At 45.3% G+C, this 25,517-nt stretch overlaps 2 protein-coding genes across 2 annotated transcripts; one reads left to right on the top strand and one right to left on the bottom strand.

Moving 5' to 3' along the window:
* Positions 1-329: 329 nt before the first annotated feature.
* LOC123429014 lies at positions 330-1,143 on the bottom strand. Its single transcript, XM_045113084.1, has one exon. It carries the CDS (start codon positions 1,018-1,020, stop codon positions 580-582), a length of 441 nt encoding a protein of 146 aa, XP_044969019.1. The 5' UTR covers positions 1,021-1,143; the 3' UTR covers positions 330-579.
* A 5,798-nt stretch (positions 1,144-6,941) lies between these two features.
* On the top strand, positions 6,942-8,226 carry LOC123429013 (NDR1/HIN1-like protein 10). The gene has a single exon (XM_045113083.1). The coding sequence runs from the start codon at positions 7,161-7,163 to the stop codon at positions 7,842-7,844; it is 684 nt and encodes a 227-aa protein (XP_044969018.1). The 5' UTR covers positions 6,942-7,160; the 3' UTR covers positions 7,845-8,226.
* The last annotated feature ends 17,291 nt before the right edge of the window (positions 8,227-25,517 follow it).

Raw genomic sequence — 25,517 nt, 5'->3', positions numbered from 1 at the left:
AAACTCATCCCAAAACTGTTGGTGCATGTGCACCATCAACTAATAACTGATACAGTACTATACTCCCTCCGTTCCTAAATATAAGACCTTGTAAAGATTTTACTATAGACTATATACGGAGCAAAATGAGTGAATATATACTTTAAAATATGTCTATATACATTCGTATGTAGTCCATAATGCAATTTTTACAAGGCCTTATATTTAGGAACGGAGGGAGTACATGGCTGATGGCTTTGCATCATGCATGCATGTTTCCAACGGATAAAACGAATGCTAGCTAGCTCATGCACAGAAAGCATATTCCACATAACCACCCCCACATACACACATACATACATACATGCATGTAATATTAATTGTAATTCCACTTGACAAGTTGAGGTAAATTGCCACAAAACTCTGCTTATATACATCCAACACGTACGCCAACGTCTACCACACTACACATGCATGCATGCATGCAACCACCACCCAACAAACATCCACATGTACCAACAGTCAAACATACACCAACTCATTCGTGGATCTCGCAGAATAATTAAGATTCCAGCTAGTGGCACGTCACATGCATGCAGATCACGCGTGCAACGCCGCCGGCGGCCGGGCCGAGCTCACTGACTCCGGCACGGCGGCCGCGGAGGCGCTGCCGCCGCCATTGCCTGCCGCCGAGCGCTTCAGGAACTCGATGCAGTCGTCCACGGCGTCGCTCGGGTACGACTCGGAGTAGGACGGGCTCATGCGGACCGACGCGGCCCTCGTCGGCGCCGCGGCCGTCGTGTGCTGCTGGAGGCGAGCGCCGGCCTTGGGTGACGACGAGGACGCCGCCGACAGCATCGCCAGCCGCAGCAGCACCTCCCGGACGCGTTCCATCACGGACGCCGACGCCGTCGTGGGCGGAGGAGCGCCGTGCTGCCGCGGCCGCCGCCGGACGCCGCCGCCGCCGCGCAGCCTCGGGATGCACGTGGCCATGTTCGCCCTGAGGGGCTCGGCGGCGTGGACGTACATCTCGGCCTCCATTCCAAGGCGAGCTCGAGCTTGCTTAGCCGCTTCGCTGTTAGCTAGGTAGCTAAGATTAGCTCAACTGGTGTGGTGTATGCTAGCTTGGTTGTCTCACTGAGTGTACGTTCAGATGAGGGCCGGGAGGGGTTTATATATACACACAAAGATGAGCACCATTTGCATCTTACGCTTCATTTAAAATGGAGATGACCTTGGCCCTGTTTGGATACTCTAGCTTAGCTAGTGGTTAGAGTTAGTTTCTAGCTCATGACTAACCTTAAACTAACTCTAGCCAAATAGGTGTTTGGATGGAAGGGTTAGATTGACAATAGATGCACTTTATGAAAAGAGAAAAGTGATTTTTTAATGGGTTCCATGAGAACTAGCTCCAATTAGCATCTCTTGGCTGGTGGGAGAAAGAGAAAAAAATATTTTTTAATGAACTCCATGAGAACTAGCTCCAATTAGCACCTCTTGGGTGGGCTAGTTTTTTTAGGTGGGTTAGATGCAACTAGCTTCAATCTAACCCTTGTGTTTGGATACTTTAAGGCTAGTTGAACCCAAACTAGCTCAAACTAACTCTAGCTCATGGATCCAAACAGGGCCAAGGTCATCTCCATTTTAAATGAAGCGTAAGATGCAAATGGTGCTCATCTTTGTGTGTATATATAAACCCCTCCCGGCCCTGCAACTTGTTGAACCACATGTTGCATGCATCCCGCCATGCAGGCTCCTTATTCTCGGGAAAGAGAAAGCAATTTTGCACATCCTCTTTGGTGCTTTCAAAAATTGTGGCGACAGATGATTACATCTACACATACAAAATTGGAAGAATTAAAGAAAGCTGGTAAAAAAATGAACATTATTTTTTCAAAGGAGCCGAAGGTTTGTATTTCTTGAACACCAGCATTACAAGAACATCCACACAAAAAATACAGTCCATTCATCGGGAAGTCACCGTCCTCCCTCTCCATCATGCACATGTAGATGGCCAGCCGATATTGTTGCCGCTGGAGCTTCACGTAATTGCCGGAATAAGAAAGTTGCATCCACACAAGCAGCTAGGACACTAGGTCGACGTCGAGCTCGAAGGATCCATGGCCCGGAGAATAAGATGACATTGGGTCTATCACACCTAGACTTCCACCCCAAGTCCTCCAAATAACCAAATCGGCGACATTATTGTTGGGGCACCACTAGCCTCACGAAGACATAACCAACTCCCCTTACTTCTATAGAGGAAAACGCAACATGTCCATCTGGTCTCATCGCTAGATCTAATGCCGCACACATTGTCGAAACCGGAGAAGATCTTATTGAGCACCACAACCTCCACGACTGGAAGGGCCGAAGCAAAAGGTATCGAAGACCTACATGTCCAAGCAGGATCTGGCGATGCACGCACAACCAAGACTCGAGAAGAAGCCAGAGGAACCGTTACTGACCATTGTGGTACTACCGCCGAGAGCGCCGAAGCAATGGACAAAGATCTATAGAAGGCCCCAAGATGGCTAACTACATGTCTCACTAGTAGATCCTGACCCCCCCGCATAGCCGGGGAAGAAGGAGGATATCGGCGGGACGATGAATGGCCGCAAAGAAGGTTCCGTTCGGTACGAAGCTCTAGCATGTGCCTTAACTTTGCCTCAATTTTTTTCTTTGCGGAGGAACATTGCATCTACCGAACTTTACTAATACAGTAGAGACAAAAAACCAAAAAACTTGTTTATGTGTTACAAGATTACAAATAATCTTTCCCGCAAAAAGAGAAGTTCAAAATTTCATTTCATTTTTGTGATATTTTAGAAAAGATCACAAATAATCTGCAAGGATATGATGTTCCAGCAACAAAAAAGCACGAGCCCGATCAATGAAGTAAGGAGATTGCATATGTTAAGGTTGGTTGGTCCCTTTCTAGAAGATATGATTCAGAAAATCAGAGATGAGATATCTAGATTCTGCGAGATATGTGTGCGCGGCTTGTCTTTTGCACAGCTCATGTATAAACCATGCATGTGAGTGCGATGCAAGGCCAAACCAGATAGCAACTGCTCCCTATTTGGAGGATTTGATTCTTTCTATTTTTTTGAAGCGGAGGATTTGATTCTTGATCGCCTTGTTAATTTGGGCCCCGTCTAATTCACACGCCGACCACCAATTAATTAAAGTTAGGCACTAGGGGGCCTCCTGGACTCGTCGTCTTTGGACAGTACGTGGGCCGAACCCAGCTGTGCACTCTAACGAGCTTCCCTATGTCCCAAAATAATTGTCTCAACTTTGTATTAACTTTAGTATAAAGTTATAGTATTAAATTTAAGACATGTATTTTAGGCCGGAGGGAGTATCTGAGAAGCAATCGATGAGGTCTCGCAGCACGGCTTTTCCATGGCATTCTCTATCTCTCTTCCTCCTTTGAACTTGTCAGATGTTGTTCATCCTGTATCAAGGCTTGTAGGTTGAATTCGTGCTCAAGAGAAGTGAATTAGTAGTTAATTGGGATCCTAGCAGAAACCATCAGATGTGCCTGTTAGCCAATAAATTGCATATCCGAACATAAGTTTTATATATTCTTCTCGGCCAGAGATACTGAACGTGAGTTGCAATGTATGTTTCACCGAATCCTATTTTTACCAGACGGTGTACCGTGACCTTCCAAATATGCATCAGAATTGTACAAAACTATTTGCTTCTACATACATGCATGGCACCCAAGTACTTCCTCCGTAAAGAAATATAAAAACGTTTAGATCACTTTTTTTCTAAAGGAGGATACCAAGTTTTTTACAGAGGAGTATTTTTATTTTTGCCATTTATGAAGAAAAAAAATGTTGTCTATCCTGCCAGAGAATCGGCTATGCCAGCCTAAGAGAGCAACTAAGATGAATTAAATGATGTGATGGTCCTGAATTAAGTGACCTTAAATGTACTCCGCATAAAGCTTGTTGCTAATTAATATAGAAGATTCATGGCAAGGTGGCTTTTGAACAGGTGTGGAAGGCAAAAGATTTACACTAATTGTTTCCACCTGGCTGGGTAAAGATTGCCATGCCCGATGGGACCGGAACATTTCAGTGAAAGAAGGTGCTGATACTGGAGTCTGGCTCGCTATATTACCCGCGAACAAGCTGCAATTGGAATTATCTTTGCTGTCAAATAAGTTTCAAGGTGAACAATATTTTCCTGGATTTTGCTCCCCGCTACATTTCAGACAGCAACACTTCTCGATACAAGACCCCTCATACTAAAATCTCACTTAAAATAGAACGGCCAAGCCAACAAGTAGCCTGGCCCGCGAAAAACTACAACCCAGAAAGCAAACAAATGCTCATTGAGCAATTATATGAGAAAACAGGCGTGGCAAGGCGTGCGACCGCTTCTAGCATTTTCATATAGCATATTACATTACGCATTCCATGCATTTCCGCGACATTCGTGTTATGTTATTGATTTCTGCTCCCCCGCTGTTTCGACCTTTTGCTTTCTTGCCGGTAGAGTTCGACAATGAGGGACTTCCGAGGTTAATTGTCATTGGTACCAATAGTTTCAACAGCTAGGCAAGCATGCGCTTGTTGGCCCTTTATCTCATGTTTTACTTATGTTGAAAAGTTATGCTATCTTGTCTTTTGTCCTTGTTGGTGATCAAGTTATGCTTTCCTTTGCAACATCCATGCTTAGCCTTGTGTGACATGTCTAGGACTTTCTTGCTTTTCATGCTCAGCTGGCCATGACATTAATCTTGACTAATCAACTATGGAACTAATAAAGTGAGTTGTGAGCGACGATAGTGTATTACTAGTTGGTGGTTGTGGTAATTGTTGGTGGAGGGTAACCACGTGTTTTGGAGGCCATCATCATGAACCAATTATAGTACACTCTTTAAGTTGAGAATAAAAGGATCACTAGTGTCTAGGTTGATCGTCTTCCAACAGGCTCGCTACCTGTGATTTGGAGGAGGCACTTAGGTCACAATGAAACATGAACCAGACGAATCACTTTTACATTGTTTGTTTAACCAAAATTTTATGAAATGGAGGTTGATCCATTGTTTTCAGTTATAGTGAGGGTGTACCACTGTAGCTTGCCTCTACAACAATCAAATAATTAAATTATCATGAGCATGAAACTACATCATATTTTGAATGGGTGCCTCTTGTGCCATTTTATCTTAGAGTTATGTTATGCTTTATATTCATATCTTGTTATTAGATCACCTTCATATCGATGGTTAAGTATTGCGAGTATGAAAGTACTCATTGGGAATTCCAGTCCTAATTAGGTGAGTCTAGTGTAGGCGACTACTTTGTTTATGGTCACATGGGCCATGACTAGTTGCTAGGTCACTCGGTTGGCTAGCTCCGGGTTGTGGCTTTTGGTCGATGCATGTGGCAGGGATGTCATTCCATATTTTCATGCTTTCATCCATTGCCATGTTAGGACCAGCCTTCGAGTAGTTTGTTTGTAATTTTTTATCTGCTCATGTATAAGAGATGTGTTATGTAGCCTTAGTTCCCCCTTTGGAGTTGGTGTTGTGATACTACATTTTGTGAGAATTAGTTTTTTTTATCAAAGTACCGGTCTGTGCCAGATCGAATGACAACGGTGCTTGAGCGTCACTCCCTTTCATAAAGCGTTGCAGTTGAAGAACCTCGGTGTCCGTATGGTGTCATGAAATGGTTGGTGCAGATATGATCATTGTTCTAATTTACCGATCATGGATCTTATCACCTCAGGTTTCTTTTATCCTCGCTTACGCATATTTTATTATTATACTGTATGACTTTGGTACTTGCCAGCAGCTTTTTGTGTGAGCGTGTTGGTGTTGGATGTGTGCATTTTAAATATGCAAAGACCGCATATGTGTTCATTCTGTTTTTATCTTTATTCTAAGCTAATAAAATTCACCATTTGTCAACAATATTCTCTTATTAATCCACGTGGTAGATGCTCATTGGTCAATTTGATGCCAAAAAAAAATATCAACGAAAAGGCGTGTTCAAGAATAGGGAAGGATGGTATAAAGCCACCTGCGTGCGACCAAGAATGTCCCTGGTTCCTTAGCGATGAATCAACCGTGCTTTGGGCTTTTCGAGGTTAAGCAACTTGGGCGGGCTTCTCTTCCCGCTCCAGGCCGGACTTTCAGGTTCTCATATACACCAGTTCCCACGGAAATAAAGCTTGAGCTTTATGCACAAGATTGCGAAAATCGTATTGATGGTGACGCATCATACCAGTAGTTGCCTCTTACCCGTTGTTTTAAAAACCGGACCGGACCGACAAAAAAACCGTGAATTGACGCCTTCTTTGATTTTTTAAGGTGTAACGGTCTTTTAGTAAAAAAACAAAAGAAAAAAAAATTGAAACCACGGTACATCAACAAGGAATCTAACACCTAATGGTAATGTCCCAGTAACCAACTAAGATAATAACATCTTGTGTGCACATCCAATTTTATGTGTATTCATTTCTTGTGAGGTTAAAATTTTGAAAAAAAATACCTTCAATATTCTGCTTGTTTGTTGTCGCAAATGAACCGATGAACAGGCGGTTCAACTAGTAAAAACCCGACCCGACAGCCTCGCCGGTTCGGTTGCCGGACGGGTTTTCAAACTATGCTTTTACCACAAAAGATGGGAGTGAGTTTTTTCTCCAATGTTTTGCTTAATAACTAAGTGGAAGGAAGAGCACATTCCAGAAGACATGCATGAGAGAAAGGAGTCAGCAAGCATCAGGCCAATAACCGAGGCCTTTATCTCGCACAGCTCGAAATATGCTTTTCTAAAGCAGGCCCCGCCCCAATCAATTGCCGGCACCCACACACACACCACACTGCTGCCTTAGCCTAGCCCCCAATTTTCAACGGCGGCAAATAAAGGAATTGGAGGCCGGGCCGGCATCCAGTCACTGCTTTGCAAAAGCCTCTTCTTTTGCCCCTCTCATCTTTATTTTGCTTTTGCATTATACTAGCTTACTTATTTGCCTCCTTTTACCTCCATTACTCCCTTCCTTGTCCTGGCCACCTTTTGCTTTGCCGTTTGGACACACACCACCATACTCGCTTGGCTTCTTCACCTCTCCTCTCCTCAGCTCCGTGGTTTCGTCGACGATTGGTTGTTGCTGCTGCTGCTGTTGCTGCAGTTGCTCGATCGGAAGGAGGAGCGATGGAAACTCCTACCCCATACCACCTGCAGTCCCCAAGGACCATCGTCAAGAAGATCATCAGCATGAAGCGGCAGCAGGAGCAGCAGTCCAAGATCATCCTGCAGCCGCGGCGCCGGACCACCCCGGCGATGTGGTGCGCCGCCATCGCCGGCTTCGCCTTCAGCGTCCTCCTCATCCTCGCCGGCCTCGTCATCCTCATCGTCTACCTCTCGGTGAAGCCGAGGACGCCGTCCTTCGACGTCGCCAACGCCGCCCTCAACGCCGTCTACATCGGCTCCCCCTCGTCCTACTACAACGGGGACATGACGCTGGTGGCCAACATCTCCAACCCCAACCACAAGATGGGCGTCGTCATCCAGTCCGGCGCCCTCGAGCTCTTCTTCCGGGGCAGGCTGGTGTCGGCGCAGGCTTTGCCGCCGTTCGCGCAGCCGCGGGGGCACTTCACCGTCCTCAACGTCCACATGCTCTCCAGCCAGGTGGTGCTGCCGCCGGAGGTGGCCGCCGACCTGCTCAACCAGATGAGGAGCAACAAGATCCTCTACACCATCAGAGGGAGCTTCATGGTCCGGGAAAGGTTCTGGTCTTGGCACTACACCTATCGGTTGACCGCCATTTGTGACATCGAGCTCACCGCGCCTCCCTCTGGAGTTCTTCTTGATAGGAGATGCACAACATCAAAGTGATTATATTGCTTTCCCTTGTGGATCGATGCTCTTTCTTTTCTCTTCTTGTATCAAATTTTAGAGGAATTAATTGGGTCAAGGCATGCATATATATATATATATATATATATATATATATATATATATATATATATATATATATATGGCAAAGCAAACAGATCGACTAGCTAGTGTGGTTTGAGCTTGTGGCTTTCACATACTTGTGTACACAGATCGGTAGCTGCTTGATCCACAAAGCTTCCTGCAACATGTACAGCGGCAATGGCTGCATGCATCGATTGATGCAGAGGCCGGAGGTTTAACCTCCTTTTCCAAAAAAAAACATGTACAGCGGCAGGCACGCAGTGGTCGTATGTATGCAGGTGTCTAAATATAACTTGTACATCGTGGATCTCATATATTTTTTATTTCATTTTGAGAATGGATCTCATATATGCTGAATAGAGTGAACTTTTATCAAGTTGTTGCCGACATAGATGGTGGTGCTGCTGATTCTAATAGCCTCGACGTCTCTCCATGGCTCTCTCGGTTGCCAGTGCAGCCTCGGGCCCTTTATGAAGTGTGCTTGTGTAGTTGTGTTGATGTCATGGAGCTATCACACTCGTACCAGACGCCGTTTTCTCCTCAATTTCCTCTCTTATGCCTCCAGTTGATTTGGTTCGATATCCACATTTCATATTTCCATATATAGATTTATTTCTTTCCCTCAATTGGTCCATTTTCCTGCAAAAACAAATTAAACATAGGGATTTCCAATTTTTTGCATTTATTAGTAACTAGTGATAAGACCGGAGTAATTTTCTCACAATTCCTGGGATTATCTGGTTTAAGCACTGGTTGGACGAGTGTAAAAAATACACTCATCAATCTCTTCAAGCTTAAATCTTGATCATCCTCAAGAAAGAAAAAATCTGTAAAAAACTCTGTTGTTTAAAACGAAATAACACGAAGGTTGTAGGTCACTTATGATCGATACGCTTCGGTAGCCTACCGCTGTCTTTACCCGAGAACTTAGCATAATTATTATGGTGAAAATGGTTATTGTTCAAGTTTGTTAGGCTAAGATAATTAACATAATATTTTCATTAGTTTAGACGAAGTAATCAACTAGCAATTATTTGGCAGTCTAGTTAACACTTGTTTGCCGGTAATAGTTGGAAGAATATCGCAACGAAAATGCATTATGTAAGGGAGTGAAAGATATGTAAAAAATAACGAGCTCTTTTAGGGTGATTGGCGAGTTACGAGTTGTAATTTCGTGTAACTCCACCTCTGATTTTTTCTGACTGTCAGATCTGGAAAATGAGTTAATGATTTATTTTTTGGTTAAAAGGGTAGAATGTAAACATGCTTCAAGCAGTTCCACACAAGAGATAGCCTGTCCCCCACTCAGACGAGTCTTGTACTGGTCGCGTAGCCGCCGCCGCACCCACGCACCGCACAAAATTGAAGGTCCAGTCCTCAAATGACAAAATGAAATGAGTAGCAGTCGCTTCCATAGTTGACTCGAATTAATGTATGTATATACTGTTCTGCTTGCTGACAGCCTTTCCAACTTGAAGATTACTGAAGTTGTTTATCATTCCGTGGATATCAGGTGATATAAATGAAGAGATGGAGGCTCATAACCAAACGTTGGACATAATGTTATGTTGGAGTATCTAGCTACTGCTTGAACCTTATCTTTCCCCAAAGATGTGAATGTACTTCTGGTGCTATCTTAAGAACACATGCCTTTTTTTTTGATAAGGAGGAAGATAAGAACACATGCCTTGTTCAGGGGAATGACAGATTCATCAAGGGGGTTTCTCTCTGAAACAGTGGACAAATTCAAGATGGTAAGAGGCCGGACTAAATAACTCGCCATGCATCCTCTGCTCGTATTCTCCCGAGACTGATTTAGGTGTTCAAGACCAAATCGAGCAGAGGATGCATGGGAACCCTCATGGCGTCGGCTAGTGTACTACCTGACCAAAAGGATCCTTGGGTTGGACGTGTTTGCGGCGCGCAGCCCCGACTCAACGTCCGTCCATCGCGCGAGGTAACCTGAACTAAGCCAACCGGAGAGGCGTGGGCGTTGCTGCGGCACGCGAGGTCAAGTCCGGTGTGCCGGCGGCCGATGAAGACGTTGCGCAAGTCCGGCTGCCGGCGGAGGTGCTCGACGCGCGGGCGCGGCGTAGCGTGGTCATCATCCAAGGGCCAAGTTCGGCAGTTTTGCAAAAAAACTTTGTATGCGAGTTACATATTCCCATGACGAATCTACCCTTTCTAAAAAAAACTGGTCCCATAAAAAATATGTAACGTTCCCACTGCTATTTGTAATTTTCTGTAATTTCAATCTCGTAACTCTTTGTAACTCCTGTTTTTTTTGCCGTCGGATTGAGGTGGATGGACGGATCCTAAATTTACCAATCACCATAACAGTTGTAAAAACATAACACAGTGCTAGAGTAACTCACTAACACCCATGGGTATCGGCTAATCAAGGATCAAAGTGCTCCTTCCATCATTGCTTGTTGGAACATTCATCTTATGGTGACGAGACCATTTAAACAAATGAGGCATGCAATGAGAAGGTTTTTTGTGGCTAAATCGCGAATATTATGGGTCCAAAGTTGTCTCTTTCAAGCATAACGATCAATATTAAAATTTTCATGTACACTCCTCTCGAGAAAGCCGAATAATATTTGTCATGGCATTGCTGCTATAAAAGGTAGCCAACTCAGTAGCCGAATTCCGAACCAAAATTTTGGTAGGTCGTTCATAGGCTAGCGGAGTCGTCAGCATAAACTCAAGAAGTGATAAGGCCATGGGACACGCGTAAAGCCATATCTCACGTATTCACAACAAAGCTTGGCGTGTAATAATCTCGAAAACGACCAACCTAGTTCTTGTGGAAAACTCTAGGCAAGCGCTATTGAGTCTACCAAATTAAATACTCCCTCCGTTCCTAAATATAAGTCTTTTAAGCGATTTCACTATGTGTCTACATACGGAACAAAATGATTGAATGTACACTCTAAACTATGTCTATATACATCCGTATGTGGTCCACTAGTTAAATATCTATAAAGACTTATATTTAGGAACGGAGGGAGTATTATGTAGTTGAGTATCGCTATACTATTATTATTTTTAAATAAATTTTCTCAGCACCCAAATTTTTCTATAGTCTTTCTCTTATACATTGGTATCTTGTTATCATTACTTTCTTTTAAAACTAGTCAAAGACTTAAGGGGAGCGATACGCATCCATCGGTAGATGGCTAATAAAACATCTATCACCACGATGACCGTCGGATCCCTGCGTGTGCAGTCGCCGACAGCCATCCGATCTAACTTCCGGCACGTAGTTCGGTCGCCTCCTTGGATACATTAATTTCCGAAACAACAAACCAGTTGCGGAAACAACCGTTTTGTTTCGGCCCCGACAGAGCTGCAGTTGGCTATAGACTTTTTCTTTGTCACAAAGATTAAATACAGGGTCATCAACAGATTGAGCTGAAGTTTTTGCAACAAGCATAATGTTGCGTTCGGATGTTTGCAACACGGTCCGTGTTGCGAAACTTCTGCAACATAGATATTATTGCAGGAATTTTTCTGCAACAAAGCTAATGTTGCAGATTTTTTTTAACTTTACGTTGGTGCTACGAAAAATGTTCTACAACATAACTAATGTTGCAGAATTTTTTCTTGCAACAATGAAGATGTTGCAGGAAAAAACCCAAATCCAGTCGTTCGTCTTCCTAGCCAGACGAGCCCCGAAACACCTCTACTATTATCCAGTCTCAGGAATGTCTGTCCTGAAACAACAGATGAGTTGCAGAAAAACGAAAACGACTTCGATAGACGTGAGGACGCTGTCACCATCTCATCAACACACGATCAAACGGCCATGGAACCGACGGATGGCCGCGCGCGATCGGCCGGTAGAACATAATATTTTCCCAAGATTTAAATATAAAATAGGATAATGAACTCCCCTAGTAACTGTAGTGCTAGTAGAGCTTTCAGCTGTTATCTGGGGGCAAAGAAGAAGAAAAGGAAGTTTGTTGACTTCGTTCGTATTAGTATAAGCTCTGTATATCATATCCATGGGGGGAAAGCATTGCTATATCGGCATACACGTATGCTTAATGACTACAACAGTGGACCTCCTATCAGTTGACATGAGTGGTAAGCTATACTCCCTCCGTTCCCTTATACAAAGCCACTATAAAAAATACATTTTGCATCAATATAAGGCCACTAACAATATCGAGGCAAAAGTTAATGATGTTTTCTCGTAATAGCAATTTATTTAATGCTTGCATGCATGTAGTCATAATGACACTCGGCTTCTTTCTTCTCATTCATTCGTTGCATGCATATGACGTATTAATGATCACGGTTAACAAAAAAGAAATATTAGATTACAAAGTAGTCATTAAATTTTACCTTGATACCTGTAATATGAGTTTGTGGTCTTGTATAAGGGAATAGAGGGAGTATCAGAAACAATGAAACATGGAAAAAAAGGGGACCTCCTATTAGGTGCCATTAGCGCCGCGGAAGCCGAATGACGCCCACTGCAGCGCCCAGTAGGGCAAGCCCATGATCGTGCAATGCAGAGACTAATAAGGGTGAAAAACCGCAAAAACAAGTGGATCTCTGCATGATTTAAACTCGCAGCATTGCTTTCATGGACTAGTTTGGCTAACTACTAGACCTTAGTAGACTTTAGTGATTGATAATAGCGCCAAGAAGATAAGAACAATGTGGCTGTGCTATTGGTTTTACAATGCCGTCTATATTTCACTCAATTTTTTGAATTATTAAAAAAAGTTCATCTAATTTTTTAAAAAGTCAATACTGAAAACAGTTCATTTAGTTTTTTAAAAGTTCAACTATTTTTAAAAAAAATCAATGAATCTGAAAAAAGTTCATCGACTTTAATTAAGGTTCATTGATTTTGAAAAAACAATCATCAAATTTGGGACAAGTTCACAAAATTTATAAAAATCAATGATTTTCAAAAAAAAATCAACGAATTTGAAAAAAGTTCATTCATTAGAAAAAAAAAGGAAAATAAAATAAACAACAAATCGGTCGAAAAAACCACAATGTAAAAAGGGGAGAAAAACGGCTGGAAGCCTTCCAAAACCGAGAGCTTTCGCCAACAAATGAAAGTATAAAAGAAGAGAAGGGAAGTAAATTACCATAATATGTGGAGCGACTGGTTTGTTATTGCGAGTTAAACTTGACGTCAAAGGTTGCCAGTTCAATTCTGCTATATGCACATTGTGCTGATATGGGCCGGCCCAGCGCTAGGGGTGGTCTGCGCCAGTTTGCAGAACACTATAGAGCAGGCGCCGCTACAAGGGTCAAAGAGGGGAACAACCGCCAGAGGAGTACTCGTTACAGGGCTCCCGCAATTGTCACTTTTCCCTAGGTGGGAAATGAGCAAAAAATGCTTTTGGCTTTTGCCCACTTTTTCCTAGGATTTCTGAAGAAAAAAAAATATTTCTCATGAAAAAATGTGCTTTCTTTTTATTTTTCCTTTAATCAGAGGCGCACATATTTACTTCTCGTGGAGGTATAAATTTGCTTTGCTCTCGGGAAAGCGCATTTTTTTCTTCCGCAAAAGGATAGATTTACTTCTTGGGGACGCACTGATTTGCTTCTGCGAGATGCACAATTGTGCCTCCCGAAAATGGAAAAAACTGCGTTTTTTTATTGTACATCTAAACAAAGGGGAAAAAATGTGTTATTAATCCACGAGAAGCAAATATTTGGTTCTCGTGGAAGCACATATTTTATTTCGCAGGAGGCACAACTGTGTCTCTTCGGAAAAGAAAAAACATAAAAATGTGTTTTTTCAGTTCATTTTTCGTCCATTTTTTCAGAAAAATAATGTTCTTAGAAATCAATCAACGTGGGATCTAGTTTTGAAGATTTTGACACGAGGAATACAACAGTGAAAATGGTTCAAAATTTAGATGAACGATTTAAGAGATAAAATGTTTTGTATAAGCAAATCTATGGAAAAACGAAAAACTCTTAGGTTCCAACGAGTGGCGCACATACTGTGTGCAACTTGTTGCAACCCCGAAGGTGAGAATAATTTTTGTAAAAAGGACTTCTTAATTCATTTTTTAGGGCTTAACCAACCTTATTAATCAAATTGCACATGTTGTGGGATATGAAACGAGCATGGGTTTGATAAGCCAAACCTGCCGCCCCTATTCTAGTGAATGAGAGAACTTGGTTAATCTATGAGCGTCGCCATTCGAGGATCTACCTTCAAAAGTAATCTTGCAATTGAAAGATAAAACTCTATGATTGATCACGCTAATAGGAAATGCCCTACAACAGGCCTTTTGATTTCTATTTTGCTGTTGGTGGACGAATTGATAAAGGTTGGGCTAAGCCGGACAACGGGCCTTAATGGGCCCATTCAACAGTACATTTCATCAAGAAATTACTCCCTCCGTATCATAATATAAACCTTTTTTTGTAAGCTAGGTTACATTGCCAAAATGTCTTATATTGTGGGACAGGGGAGTAAAAAAAAATCTTTTTGCTGAAGACAGCACGAGTTTGTTTCACCTTAAACTTAATACTAACCCTACAAAATCATACACTTACTATTTATTTGAAAATGAGATTTCATTTATACCTCCTCCGTTTCTAAATATAAGTCTTTCTAAAGATTTCACTGCAGCCTACGTACGAAGCAAAAGTCCATAGTGGAATGTCTAGAAAGACTTACATTTAGGAACGGAGGGAGTATCATTTTAGTGTATGAATAAAATTCTATAGCTTTTGGATATAACTTTTTATTCATCTAATTGCTAGTCAAGTCATTGTGCTCCTTTCTGTAACAGATATATAGCCCTGAACTGGTATTCATATTTATTTATTCTTATGTGTGTGTATGTGTTGTGTGTGTGTGTGTGTGTGAGAGAGAGAGAGAGAGAGAGAGGGGGAGAGTCTCCAACGATCGGTGTACAGATGTTTCGATGTCCTCAATTTGGTGAGCAGCCCCTATTTTTTCTCTTATGATGGTCGCCATGAGTATGCTTTCTCAAGAAGGGCGCTAATCAAGCTCCGGTGTCTTCGCTAGCTGTTAAGCAGCCATCAATAGCTAAGCGCCTAAGCTAAATATAATCGCCTAAGCCCTCAGATATGTGCTCAACGATTGCAATGGAGAGCCTGTAATGCCAATATAATTATGTGTGGCTACTAATCAATCCCATGGATTGCCTGTATTTCTTTTCACTAAAGACACGGCCGAAAGCGACACGTCCATCAATCCATGCATATAACTGTTTGTCACCTCCTGAGTTTGCTCTAAAGATGATTAATATTAATTTTGCAGTAATATTTTTTCTGCATAAGCTAACAAAATAGTATAAGGTTACTAAACATTATCCAGAGCTAAAGCCAACAGACTAGCTACATCCAACCGCAAGTTGCGCAAGTTTAACTATATTCTCTTTTGAACAAGTTCCATTAACTAGATTAGCCTTTGCCCCAAAAGGGTTTCCCCCGCTTTGTATTACAAAGCAACTAACTGATACAGTCAACAGCAGGTGCTGGGACGAAAGCAGCACAATCACACTCAAAAAAAACGAAAGAGAAACAACAAGAGAAAAATGCCGACAACGACGGATTGACGGAAACGAAGACGCTTCACGACCACGGCGCCCACCGAAGATCTCCAACCAAGCTCCAAGGCTCCGAAGCACCGATACCAATCAACACCTCCAAGAAGGACCGCGACGATGACGACGCTGCTGTCAAGGGTTGGAAATATGCCCTAGAGGCAATAATAAGATGGTTATTATCACATTTCCTTGTTCATGATAATCGTCTATCGTTCATGCTATAATTGTATTAACAGGAAACCGTAATACATGTGTGAATGAATAGATCACAATGTGTCCCTAGCAAGCCTCTAGTTGGCTAGCTCATTAGTCAATAGATGATCATGGTTTCCTGATCATGGGCATTAGATGTCGTTGATAACGGGATCACATCATTGGGAGAATGATGTGATGGACAAGACCCAATTCTAAGCCTAGCACTAGATCGTATTGTTCGTATGCTAATGCTTTTCTAATGTCAAGTATCTTTTCCTTCGACCGTGAGATTGTGCAACTCCCGGATACCGTAGGAGTGCTTTGGGTGTATCAAACGTCACAACGTAACTGGGTGGCTATAAAGGTGCACTACGGGTACCTCCGAAAGTGTCTGTTGGGTTGGCACGAATCAAGATCGGGATTTGTCACTCCGTGTGACGGAGAGGTATCTCTGGGCCCACTCGGTAGAACATCATCATGAGCTCAATGTGACTAAAGAGTTGGTCACACGATGAAGTGCTACGGAACGAGTAAAGAGACTTACCGGTAACGAGATTGAACAAGGTATAGGTATACCGACGATCGAATCTCGGGCAAGTTCTATACCGACAGACATAGGGAATCGTATACGGGATTGATTGAATCCTTGACATCGTGGTTCATCCGATGAGATCATCGTGGAGCTAGTGGGAGCCACCATGGGTATCCAGACCCCGCTGATGGTTATTGGCCAGAGAGGTGTCTCGGTCATGTCTGCCTGTCTCCCGAACCCGTAGGGTCTACACACTTAGGGTTCGGTGACGGTAGGGTTATAGGGAATTGTTATACGAGGTTACCGAAAGTTGTTCGGAGTCCCGGATGAGATCCCGGACGTCACGAGGAGCTCCGGAATGGTCCGGAGGTAAAGATTGATATATAGCACGGATGGTTTCGGACACCGGAAGTGTTTCGGGCATCACCGGTAACGTACCGGGACCACCGGGACCACCGGAGGTGGTCCTGGGGGACCACCGAAGGGGGCTGCAACCCCGGGAGGTAATGTGGGCCAAGTGGGGGTGGGAACCAGCCCCTAGGTGGGCTGGTGCGCCTCCCCACTCAGCCCATGGCGCAGGGGAAAGAAAAAGGGGGGGCAAACCCTAGGCCAGGTGGGCCTAAGGCCCACCAGTGGGTGCGCCACCTCCTCCTCTCCATCTGGCCGCCGCACCACCCATCTGGGAGGGCTGCCGCAACCCCTAGGGTGGGAACCCTAGGGGTGGCAACCCCTCTCCCTTTCCCCTATATATAGTGGGCACTTTTGACCTTTGGAGGACACGGTTTTCCCTCTCCCTCGGCGCAGCCGTGCACTTCTTCCTCCTCCTCTCTGCCGGTGCTTGGCGAAGCCCTGCCGGGAGACCTCGTCTCTCCACCGACACCACGCCGTCGTGTTGCTGGACTTCTTCCCCAACCTCTCCCTCCTCCTTGCTGGATCAAGGTGCGGGAGACGTCACCGGGCTGCACGTGTGTTGAACGCGGAGGTGCCGTTGTTCGGTACTAGATCGGAATCGCCGCGAGTATGACTCCATCAACCGCGTTCTAGCAACGCTTCCGCTTAGCGATCTTCAAAGGTACGAAGATGCTCTTACCCCTCTCTCATTGCTGGTCTCTCCATAGGAAGATCTGAATATGCGTAGGAAAATTTTGAATTTATGCTACGTTACCCAACAGTGGCATCCGAGCCAGGTTTTCTATGCGTAGATTCTATGCACGAGTAGAACACAAAAGTTGTGGGCGATGGTTTGTCAATTTGCTTGTCGTTACTAGTCTTATTCTTTTCCGGCGGTATTGTGGGATGAAGCGGCCCGGACCGACCTTACACGTACGCTTACGTGAGACTGGTTCCACCGACAGACATGCACATCGTGCATAAAGGTGGCTAGCGGGTGTCTGTCTCTCCTACTCTAGTCGGATTGGATTTGATGAAAAGGGTCCTTATGAAGGGTAAATATCTTTGGCATATCATCGTTGTGGCTGTCACGTAGGTAAGAAGGCGTTCTTGCTAGAAACCCAAATCAGCCACGTAAAACTTGCAACAACAATTAGAGGACGTCTAACTTGTTTTTGCAGGGTTTGACATGTGATGTGATATGGCCAAAGTTGTGATGTTGCATGTATGATGTATGAGATGATCATGTTATTGTAATAGGTTTCACGACTTGCATGTCGATGAGTATGACAACCGGCAGGAGCCATAGGAGTTGTCTTAATTTATTGTATGAGATGCAACGCCATGTGCTTACTATTTTACTTCATTGCTAACGGTTAGCTATAGTAGTAGTGATAGTAGTAGTTGGCGTGACGACTTCACGGAGACACGATGATGGAGATCATGATGATGGAGATCATGGTGTCACGCCGGTGACGATGATGATCATGCGATGCCTGAAGATGGAGATCGAAAGAGCAAAGATGATAATGGCCATATCATGTCACTATATGATTGCATTGTGATGTTTATCATGTTTTACATCTTATTGCTTAAAACGTCGGTAGCATAATAAGATGATCCCTCTCAAAATTTCGAGAACGTATTCCCCTAAGTGTGCACCGTTGCGAAGGTTCGTTGTCTCGAAGCACCACGTGATGATCGGGTGTGATAGATTCTAACGTTCGCATACAACGGGTGTAAGCCAGATTTACACACGCGAAACACCTAGGTTGAATCGACGAGCTTAGCATGTACAGACATGACCTCGAATACAAGAGACCGAAAGGTCGAACATGAGTCGTATGGTTGAATACGATCAGCATGGAGTTGCTCACCATGGTGACTAGTCCGTCTCACGTGATGATCGGACACGGGTTAGTCAACATGGATCATGTATCACTTAGATGACTAGAGGGATGTCGATTTAAGTGGGAGTTCGTACTTAATTTGATTAAATGAACTTAATTGTCATGAACTTAGTCTAAAAGTTGTCTTTATAAATATTGTAGATGTCCAACGTCAACCTCAACTTCAACGCATTCCTAGAGAAAAACAAGCTGAAAGATGATGGTAGCAACTATGCGGACTGGGTTCGCAACTTGAAGCTCATCCTTGAAGCAGCTAAAAAGGCTTATGTCCTTAATGCGCTGCTAGGTGACCCTCCCGCTCCCGCAGCAGCCCAGGACATTCTAAACGTCTGGCAAGCGCGGAGTGATGACTACTCTCTGGTCAGGTGTGACATGTTATACAGTTTAGAAACGGGGCTCCAAAGGCGTTTTGAGCAACACGGGGCATATGAGATGTTCCAAGAGCTGAAGCTAGTTTTTCAAGCTCATGCCCGTGTCGAGAGATATGAAGTCTCCGACAAGTTCTTTAGCTGTAAGATGGAGGAGAACAGTTCTGTCAGTGAGCACATACTCAAAATGTCTGGGTTACACGGTCGTCTGACTTCACTTGGAGTCGAACTTCCGGATGATGCTATAATTGACAGAATCCTCCAGTCTCTCCCACCAAGCTACAAAGGCTTTGTGCTTAACTACAATATGCAAGGGATGGAGAAGACCATTCCCGAGTTGTACTCGATGCTCAAATCTGCAGAAGTAGAAATCAAGAAAGAGCATCAAGTGTTGATGGTCAACAAGACCACTAGTTTCAAGAAAGGCAAGGGTAAGAAGAACTTCAAGAAAGACGACAAAACTGTTGCCGTGCCCTGTAAGCCAGATACCGGGAAGAAGAAAAAGAACGGACCCAAGCCTGAGACTGAGTGCTTCTATTGCAAGGGAAAGGGCCATTGGAAGCGGAACTGCCCCAAATACTTAGCGGACAAGAAGGCCGGCAACGTTAAAGGTATATTTGATATACATGTTATTGATGTGTACCTTACCAGTGCTCGTAGTAGCTCCTGGGTATTTGATACCGGTGCTGTTGCTCACATTTGCAACTCAAAGCAGGAACTGCGGAATAAGCGGAGACTGGCCAAGGACGAGGTGACGATGCGCGTCGGGAATGGTTCAAAGGTCGATGTGATCGCCGTCGGCACGCTACCTCTACATCTATCGTCGGGATTAGTTTTAAACCTTAATAATTGTTATTTAGTACCAGCTTTAAGCATGAACATTGTATCAGGGTCTTGCTTAATGCGAGACGGCTACTCATTTAAGTCAGAGAATAATGGTTGTTCTATTTATATGAGTGATATGTTTTATGGTCATGCTCCGCTGGTGAATGGTTTATTCTTGATGAATCTCGATCGTGATGTTACACATATTCATAGCGTGAGTACCAAAAGATGCAAAGTTGATAATGATAGTCCCACATACTTGTGGCACTGCCGCCTTGGTCATATCGGCGTTAAACGCATGAAGAAGCTCCATACTGATGGACTATTAGAGTCTCTTGACTTTGAATCATTTGACACATGCGAACCGTGCCTCATGGGCAAGATGACTAAGAATCCATTCTCAGGAATAATGGAGAGAGCAACCGACTTATTGGAAATAATACATACTGATGTGTGTGGTCCAATGAACGTTGAAGCTCGCGGTGGTTATCGTTATGTTCTCACTCTAACCGATGATTTGAGTAGGTATGGGTATATCTACTTGATGAAGCACAAATCTGAGACGTTTGAAAAGTTCAAGGAATTTCAGAGTGAGGTTGAGAATCAACGTGACAGAAAAATTAAATGTCTACGATCTGATCGTGGAGGAGAATATTTGAGTCACGAGTTTGGCACACACCTAAGGAAGTGTGGAATCGTTTCACAACTGACGCCGCCTGGCACACCGCAGCGCAACGGAGTGTCTGAACGTCGTAATCGCACTTTATTAGATATGGTACGATCTATGATGTCTCTCACCGACTTACCGCTATCATTTTGGGGATACGCATTAGAAACTGCAGCATTCACTTTAAATAGGGCACCGTCTAAATCCGTTGAGACGACACCGTATGAACTATGGTTTGGCAAGAAACCTAAGTTGCCGTTTCTTAAAGTTTGGGGCTGCGATGCTTATGTGAAGAAACTTCAACCAGAAAAGCTCGAACCCAAAGCGGAGAAATGCGTATTCATAGGATACCCTAAGGAAACTATTGGGTATACCTTCTATCTTAGATCCGAAGGTAAAACCTTTGTTGCCAAGAATGGATCCTTTCTAGAGAAAGAGTTTCTCTCGAAAGAAGTAAGTGGGAGGAAGGTAGAACTTGATGAGGTAATTACACCCCCTCTCGAACAGGAAAGTAGCGCAGTGCAGGAAGTTGTTCCTGTGGCGCCTACACCGACTGAAGAGGAAGTTAATGATGATGATCATGAAGCTTCGGATCAAGTTACTACTGAACCTCGAAGGTCCACAAGGGTACGCTCCGCACCAGAGTGGTACGACAACCCTGTGATGGAAATCATGTTGTTAGACAACGGTGAACCTTCGAACTATGAAGAAGCGATGGCGGGCCTAGATTCCAACAAATGGCTTGAGGCCATGAAATCCGAGATAGGATCCATGTATGAGAACAAAGTATGGACTTTGGTGGACTTGCCCGATGACCGGCGAGCCATAGAAAATAAATGGATCTTCAAGAAGAAGACTGATGCAAACGGTAATGTAACCGTTTACAAAGCTCGACTTGTCGCAAAGGGTTTTTGACAAATTCAAGGAGTTGACTACGAAGAGACTTTCTCTCCCGTAGCGAAGCTGAAATCAGTCCGAATCATGTTAGCAATTGCCGCCTTTTATGATTATGAAATTTGGCAAATGGATGTCAAAACAGCGTTCCTTAACGGGAACCTTAAGGAAGAGTTGTATATGATGCAACCAGAAGGTTTTGTCTATCCTAAAGGTGCTAACAAAGTATGCAAGCTCCAGCGCTCCATCTATGGGCTGGTGCAAGCATCTCGGAGTTGGAACATTCGCTTTAATGAGGTGATTAAAGCGTTTGGGTTCATACAGGTTTACGGAGAAGCCTGTCTGTACAAGAAAGTGAGTGGGAGCTCTGTAGCTTTCCTCGTACTATATGTGGATGACATATTATTGATGGGGAATGATATAGAGATGTTGGAGAGCATAAAGGCCTATTTGAACAAGAGTTTTTCAATGAAGGACCTTGGAGAAGCTGCATACATATTAGGCATCAAGATCTATAGAGATAGATCGAGACGCCTCATAGGTCTTTCGCAAAGTACATACCTTGACAAGATATTGAAGAAGTTCAATATGGAAAACTCAAAGAAAGGGTTCTTGCCAGTTTTGCAAGGTATGAGATTGAGTAAGACTCAGTCGCCGACCACGACAGCAGATAGAGAGAAGATGAGTTATGTCCCCTACGCTTCAGCCGTGGGCTCTCTAATGTACGCTATGCTGTGTACCAGACCTGATATAAACCTTGCCATAAGCTTGGTAGGGAGGTACCAAAGTGATCCCGGTACGGAACACTGGACAGCGGTCAAGAATATCCTTAAGTACCTGAAAAGGACTAAGGAAATGTTTCTCATTTATGGAGGTGACGAAGAGTTCGTTGTAAAGGGTTACGTCGACGCTAGCTTCGACACAGATCCGGATGACTCTAAGTCACAGACCGGATACGTATATGTGTTGAATGGTGGGGCAGTGAGCTGGTGCAGCAGCAAGCAAGAAGTCGTGGCAGCATCTACATGTGAAGCGGAGTACATAGCTGCTTCAGAAGCGGCTCATGAAGGAATTTGGATGAAGGAGCTCATCACCGACCTTGGAGTGGTTCCAAGCGCGTCGGGTCCTATGACACTCTTCTGTGATAACACTGGAGCCATTGCCATAACCAAGGAGCCCAGGTTTCACCGAAAGACGAAGCACATCAAGCGCCGCTACAACTCCATCGAGGACCATGTCCAGAGTAGAGTAATAGATATTTGTAAAGTACACACGGATCTGAATATTGCAGACCCGTTGAGTAAACCTCTTCCACGAGCAAAACATGATCAACACCATGATGATATGGGTGTTCGATACATCACAATGTAACTAGATTATTGACTCTAGTGCAAGTGGGAGACTGTTGGAAATATGCCCTAGAGGCAATAATAAAATGGTTATTATCACATTTCCTTGTTCATGATAATCGTCTATCGTTCATGCTATAATTGTATTAACAGGAAACAGTAATACATGTGCGAATGAATAGATCACAATGTGTCCCTAGCAAGCCTCTAGTTGGCTAGCTCGTTAGTCAATAGATGATCATGGTTTCCTGATCATGGGCATTAGATGTCGTTGATAACGGGATCACATCATTGGGAGAATGATGTGATGGACAAGACCCAATTCTAAGCCTAGCACTAGATCGTATTGTTCGTATGCTAATGCTTTTCTAATGTCAAGTATCTTTTCCTTCAACCGTGAGATTGTGCAACTCCCGGATACCGTAGGAGTGCTTTGGGTGTATCAAACGTCACAACGTAACCGGGTGGCTATAAAGGTGCACTACGGGTACCTCCGAAAGTGTCTGTTGGGTTGGCACGAATCAAGATCAGGATTTGTCACTCCGTGTGACGGAGAGGTATCTCTGGGCCCACTCGGTAGAACATCATCATGAGCTCAATGTGACTAAAGAGTTGGTCACACGATGACGTGCTATGGAACGAGTAAAGAGACTTACCGGTAACGAGATTGAACAAGGTATAGGTATACCGACGATCGAATCTCGGGCAAGTTCTATACCGACAGACATAGGGAATCGTATACGGGATTGATTGAATCCTTGACATCGTGGTTCATCCGATGAGATCATCGTGGAGCTAGTGGGAGCCACCATGGGTATCCAGACCCCGCTGATGGTTATTGGCCAGAGAGGTGTCTCGGTCATGTCTGCCTGTCTCCCGAACCCGTAGGGTCTACACACTTAAGGTTCGATGACGGTAGGGTTATAGGGAATTGTTATACGAGGTTACCGAAAGTTGTTCGGAGTCCCGGATGAGATCCCGGACGTCACGAGGAGCTCCGGAATGGTCCGGAGGTAAATATTTATATATAGGACGGATGGTTTCGGACACCGGAAGTGTTTCGGGCATCACCGGTAATGTACCGGGACCACCGGGACCACCGAAGGGGGCTGCGACCCCGGGAGGTAATGTGGGTCAAGTGGGGGTGGGAACCAGCCCCTAGGTGGGCTGGTGCGCCTCCCCACTCAGCCCATGGCGCAGGGGAAAGAAAAAGGGGGGGGCAAACCCTAGGCCAGGTGGGCCTAAGGCCCACCAGTGGGTGCGCCACCCCCTCCTTCCCATCTGGCCGCCGCACCACCCATCTGGGAGGGCTGCCGCAACCCCTAGGGTGGGAACCCTAGGGGTGGCAACCCCTCTCCCTTTCCCCTGTATATAGTGGGAACTTTTGGCCTTTGGAGGACACGGTTTTTCCTCTCCCTCGGCGCAGCCCTGCACTTCTTCCTCCTCCTCTCTGCCGGTGCTTGGCGAAGCCCTGCCGGGAGACCTCGTCTTTCCATCGACACCACGCCGTCGTGTTGCTGGACTTCTTCCCCAACCTCTCCCTCCTCCTTACTGGATCAAGGTGCGGGAGACGTCACCGGGCTGCACGTGTGTTGAACGCGGAGGTGCCGTTGTTCGGTACTAGATCGGAATCGCCGCGAGTACGACTCCATCAACCGCGTTCCAGCAACGCTTCCGCTTAGCGATCTTCAAAGGTATGAAGATGCTCTTACCCCTCTCTCGTTGCTGGTCTCTCCATAGGAAGATCTGAATATGCGTAGGAAAATTTTGAATTTATGCTACGTTACCCAACAGCCGGGACTAGGGGCCACAACACCGTCGGCACGCGGGAGGGTAAAACCTCCACCGTCGACGACGGTAGCTGACCGGGCACAATAGCAGGAGCATACCAGGCCCGGCTAGGCTCTCCAAGCCCGCAAAGCTCCCGCCATCGCGCTGCAGCAGGCGCGCCTTCGGCGTCGCCGCCCACAGTCCGAGCTGCTTCTCCTCCCCACAGTCCGAGCTGCTTCTCCTCCTCACCACACAAACGACGATGAAGCCACGCCGGGAGCCGGCCCGCTAGGACCCAGATGGGTCCCACATGTCCCAGATATGGGCCGGGGCGCGCCACCGACCAACCTGCGTCACCACGCCGTCTCATCGATCGCCAAGGGGCAACACCACCACCTCGCGCGTCGTCCGCCACTGCTGTCGGGTCGCCGGACCGTCGTCGAGCCGAGGAGCACCGCCGCCGCCCCCATGCCCCGGGCAGGGAGCCGCACGTGCAGGGACATGCAGTCCCGCCGCCGCCAACACCACCCGGCCAAGCGCCGGGGGTGGCCGTCAGCGGCGGCAGGGAGGGAAGGGGAATGGAGGGAGGCCGAAAAGGGGAGGGGCTGGCGCCGCCCCGGCCACCTCCCGGGGAGGCGGCCCGGGGCGGATCCGGAAGGGGGAGGGGGAGGGGGGTGGGGACGGCCGACGGGGGGAGGGTGGGGGAGCCCTAGGGAGAGGGGGTCGCGGGGTGTTGGGGATATTGCTTATTAAGTGACCCGCCCAATATGGGCCGGGTTACTAGTAAGGCGATTCATCCTTTGGGCTACTTGGGCCTCAGCCTGGGCGGTTCAAGGCCGCGGGACGGTTATGATTTATGGAAGGTCTCTGGGTTTTGCAAGACGGCGACTTAGAGACCACGGTGATCACGATTTGTAAGGAGGAAGGGACTCTTGTAAACCCTAAAGCCTCGACCTATATATAAAGGCGAGTCGGAAGGAGGAGGGGAGGTTAGAAATCATCGAGTGCTAGGTTAGGCGAGTTACGCCTCCCTTGTAATCGAATCCACATCAATACACACAAAGCAGGACGTAGGCTATTACCTCCTCACGAGGGGCCGAACCTGGGTAACCCGCCGTGTTCCT

This window comes from Hordeum vulgare, chromosome 2H (assembly GCF_904849725.1).
Source record: "Hordeum vulgare subsp. vulgare chromosome 2H, MorexV3_pseudomolecules_assembly, whole genome shotgun sequence".
NCBI lineage: Eukaryota > Viridiplantae > Streptophyta > Magnoliopsida > Poales > Poaceae > Hordeum > Hordeum vulgare.
This window is presented reverse-complemented; position numbering and strand designations above follow the sequence as displayed.

Bases quoted from the DNA above. Each gene is read 5' to 3' on its own strand.
- LOC123429014 (XM_045113084.1), bottom strand. From the start codon at position 1,020: ATGGAGGCCGAGATGTACGTCCACGCCGCCGAGCCCCTCAGGGCGAAC.
- LOC123429013 (XM_045113083.1), top strand. From the start codon at position 7,161: ATGGAAACTCCTACCCCATACCACCTGCAGTCCCCAAGGACCATCGTC.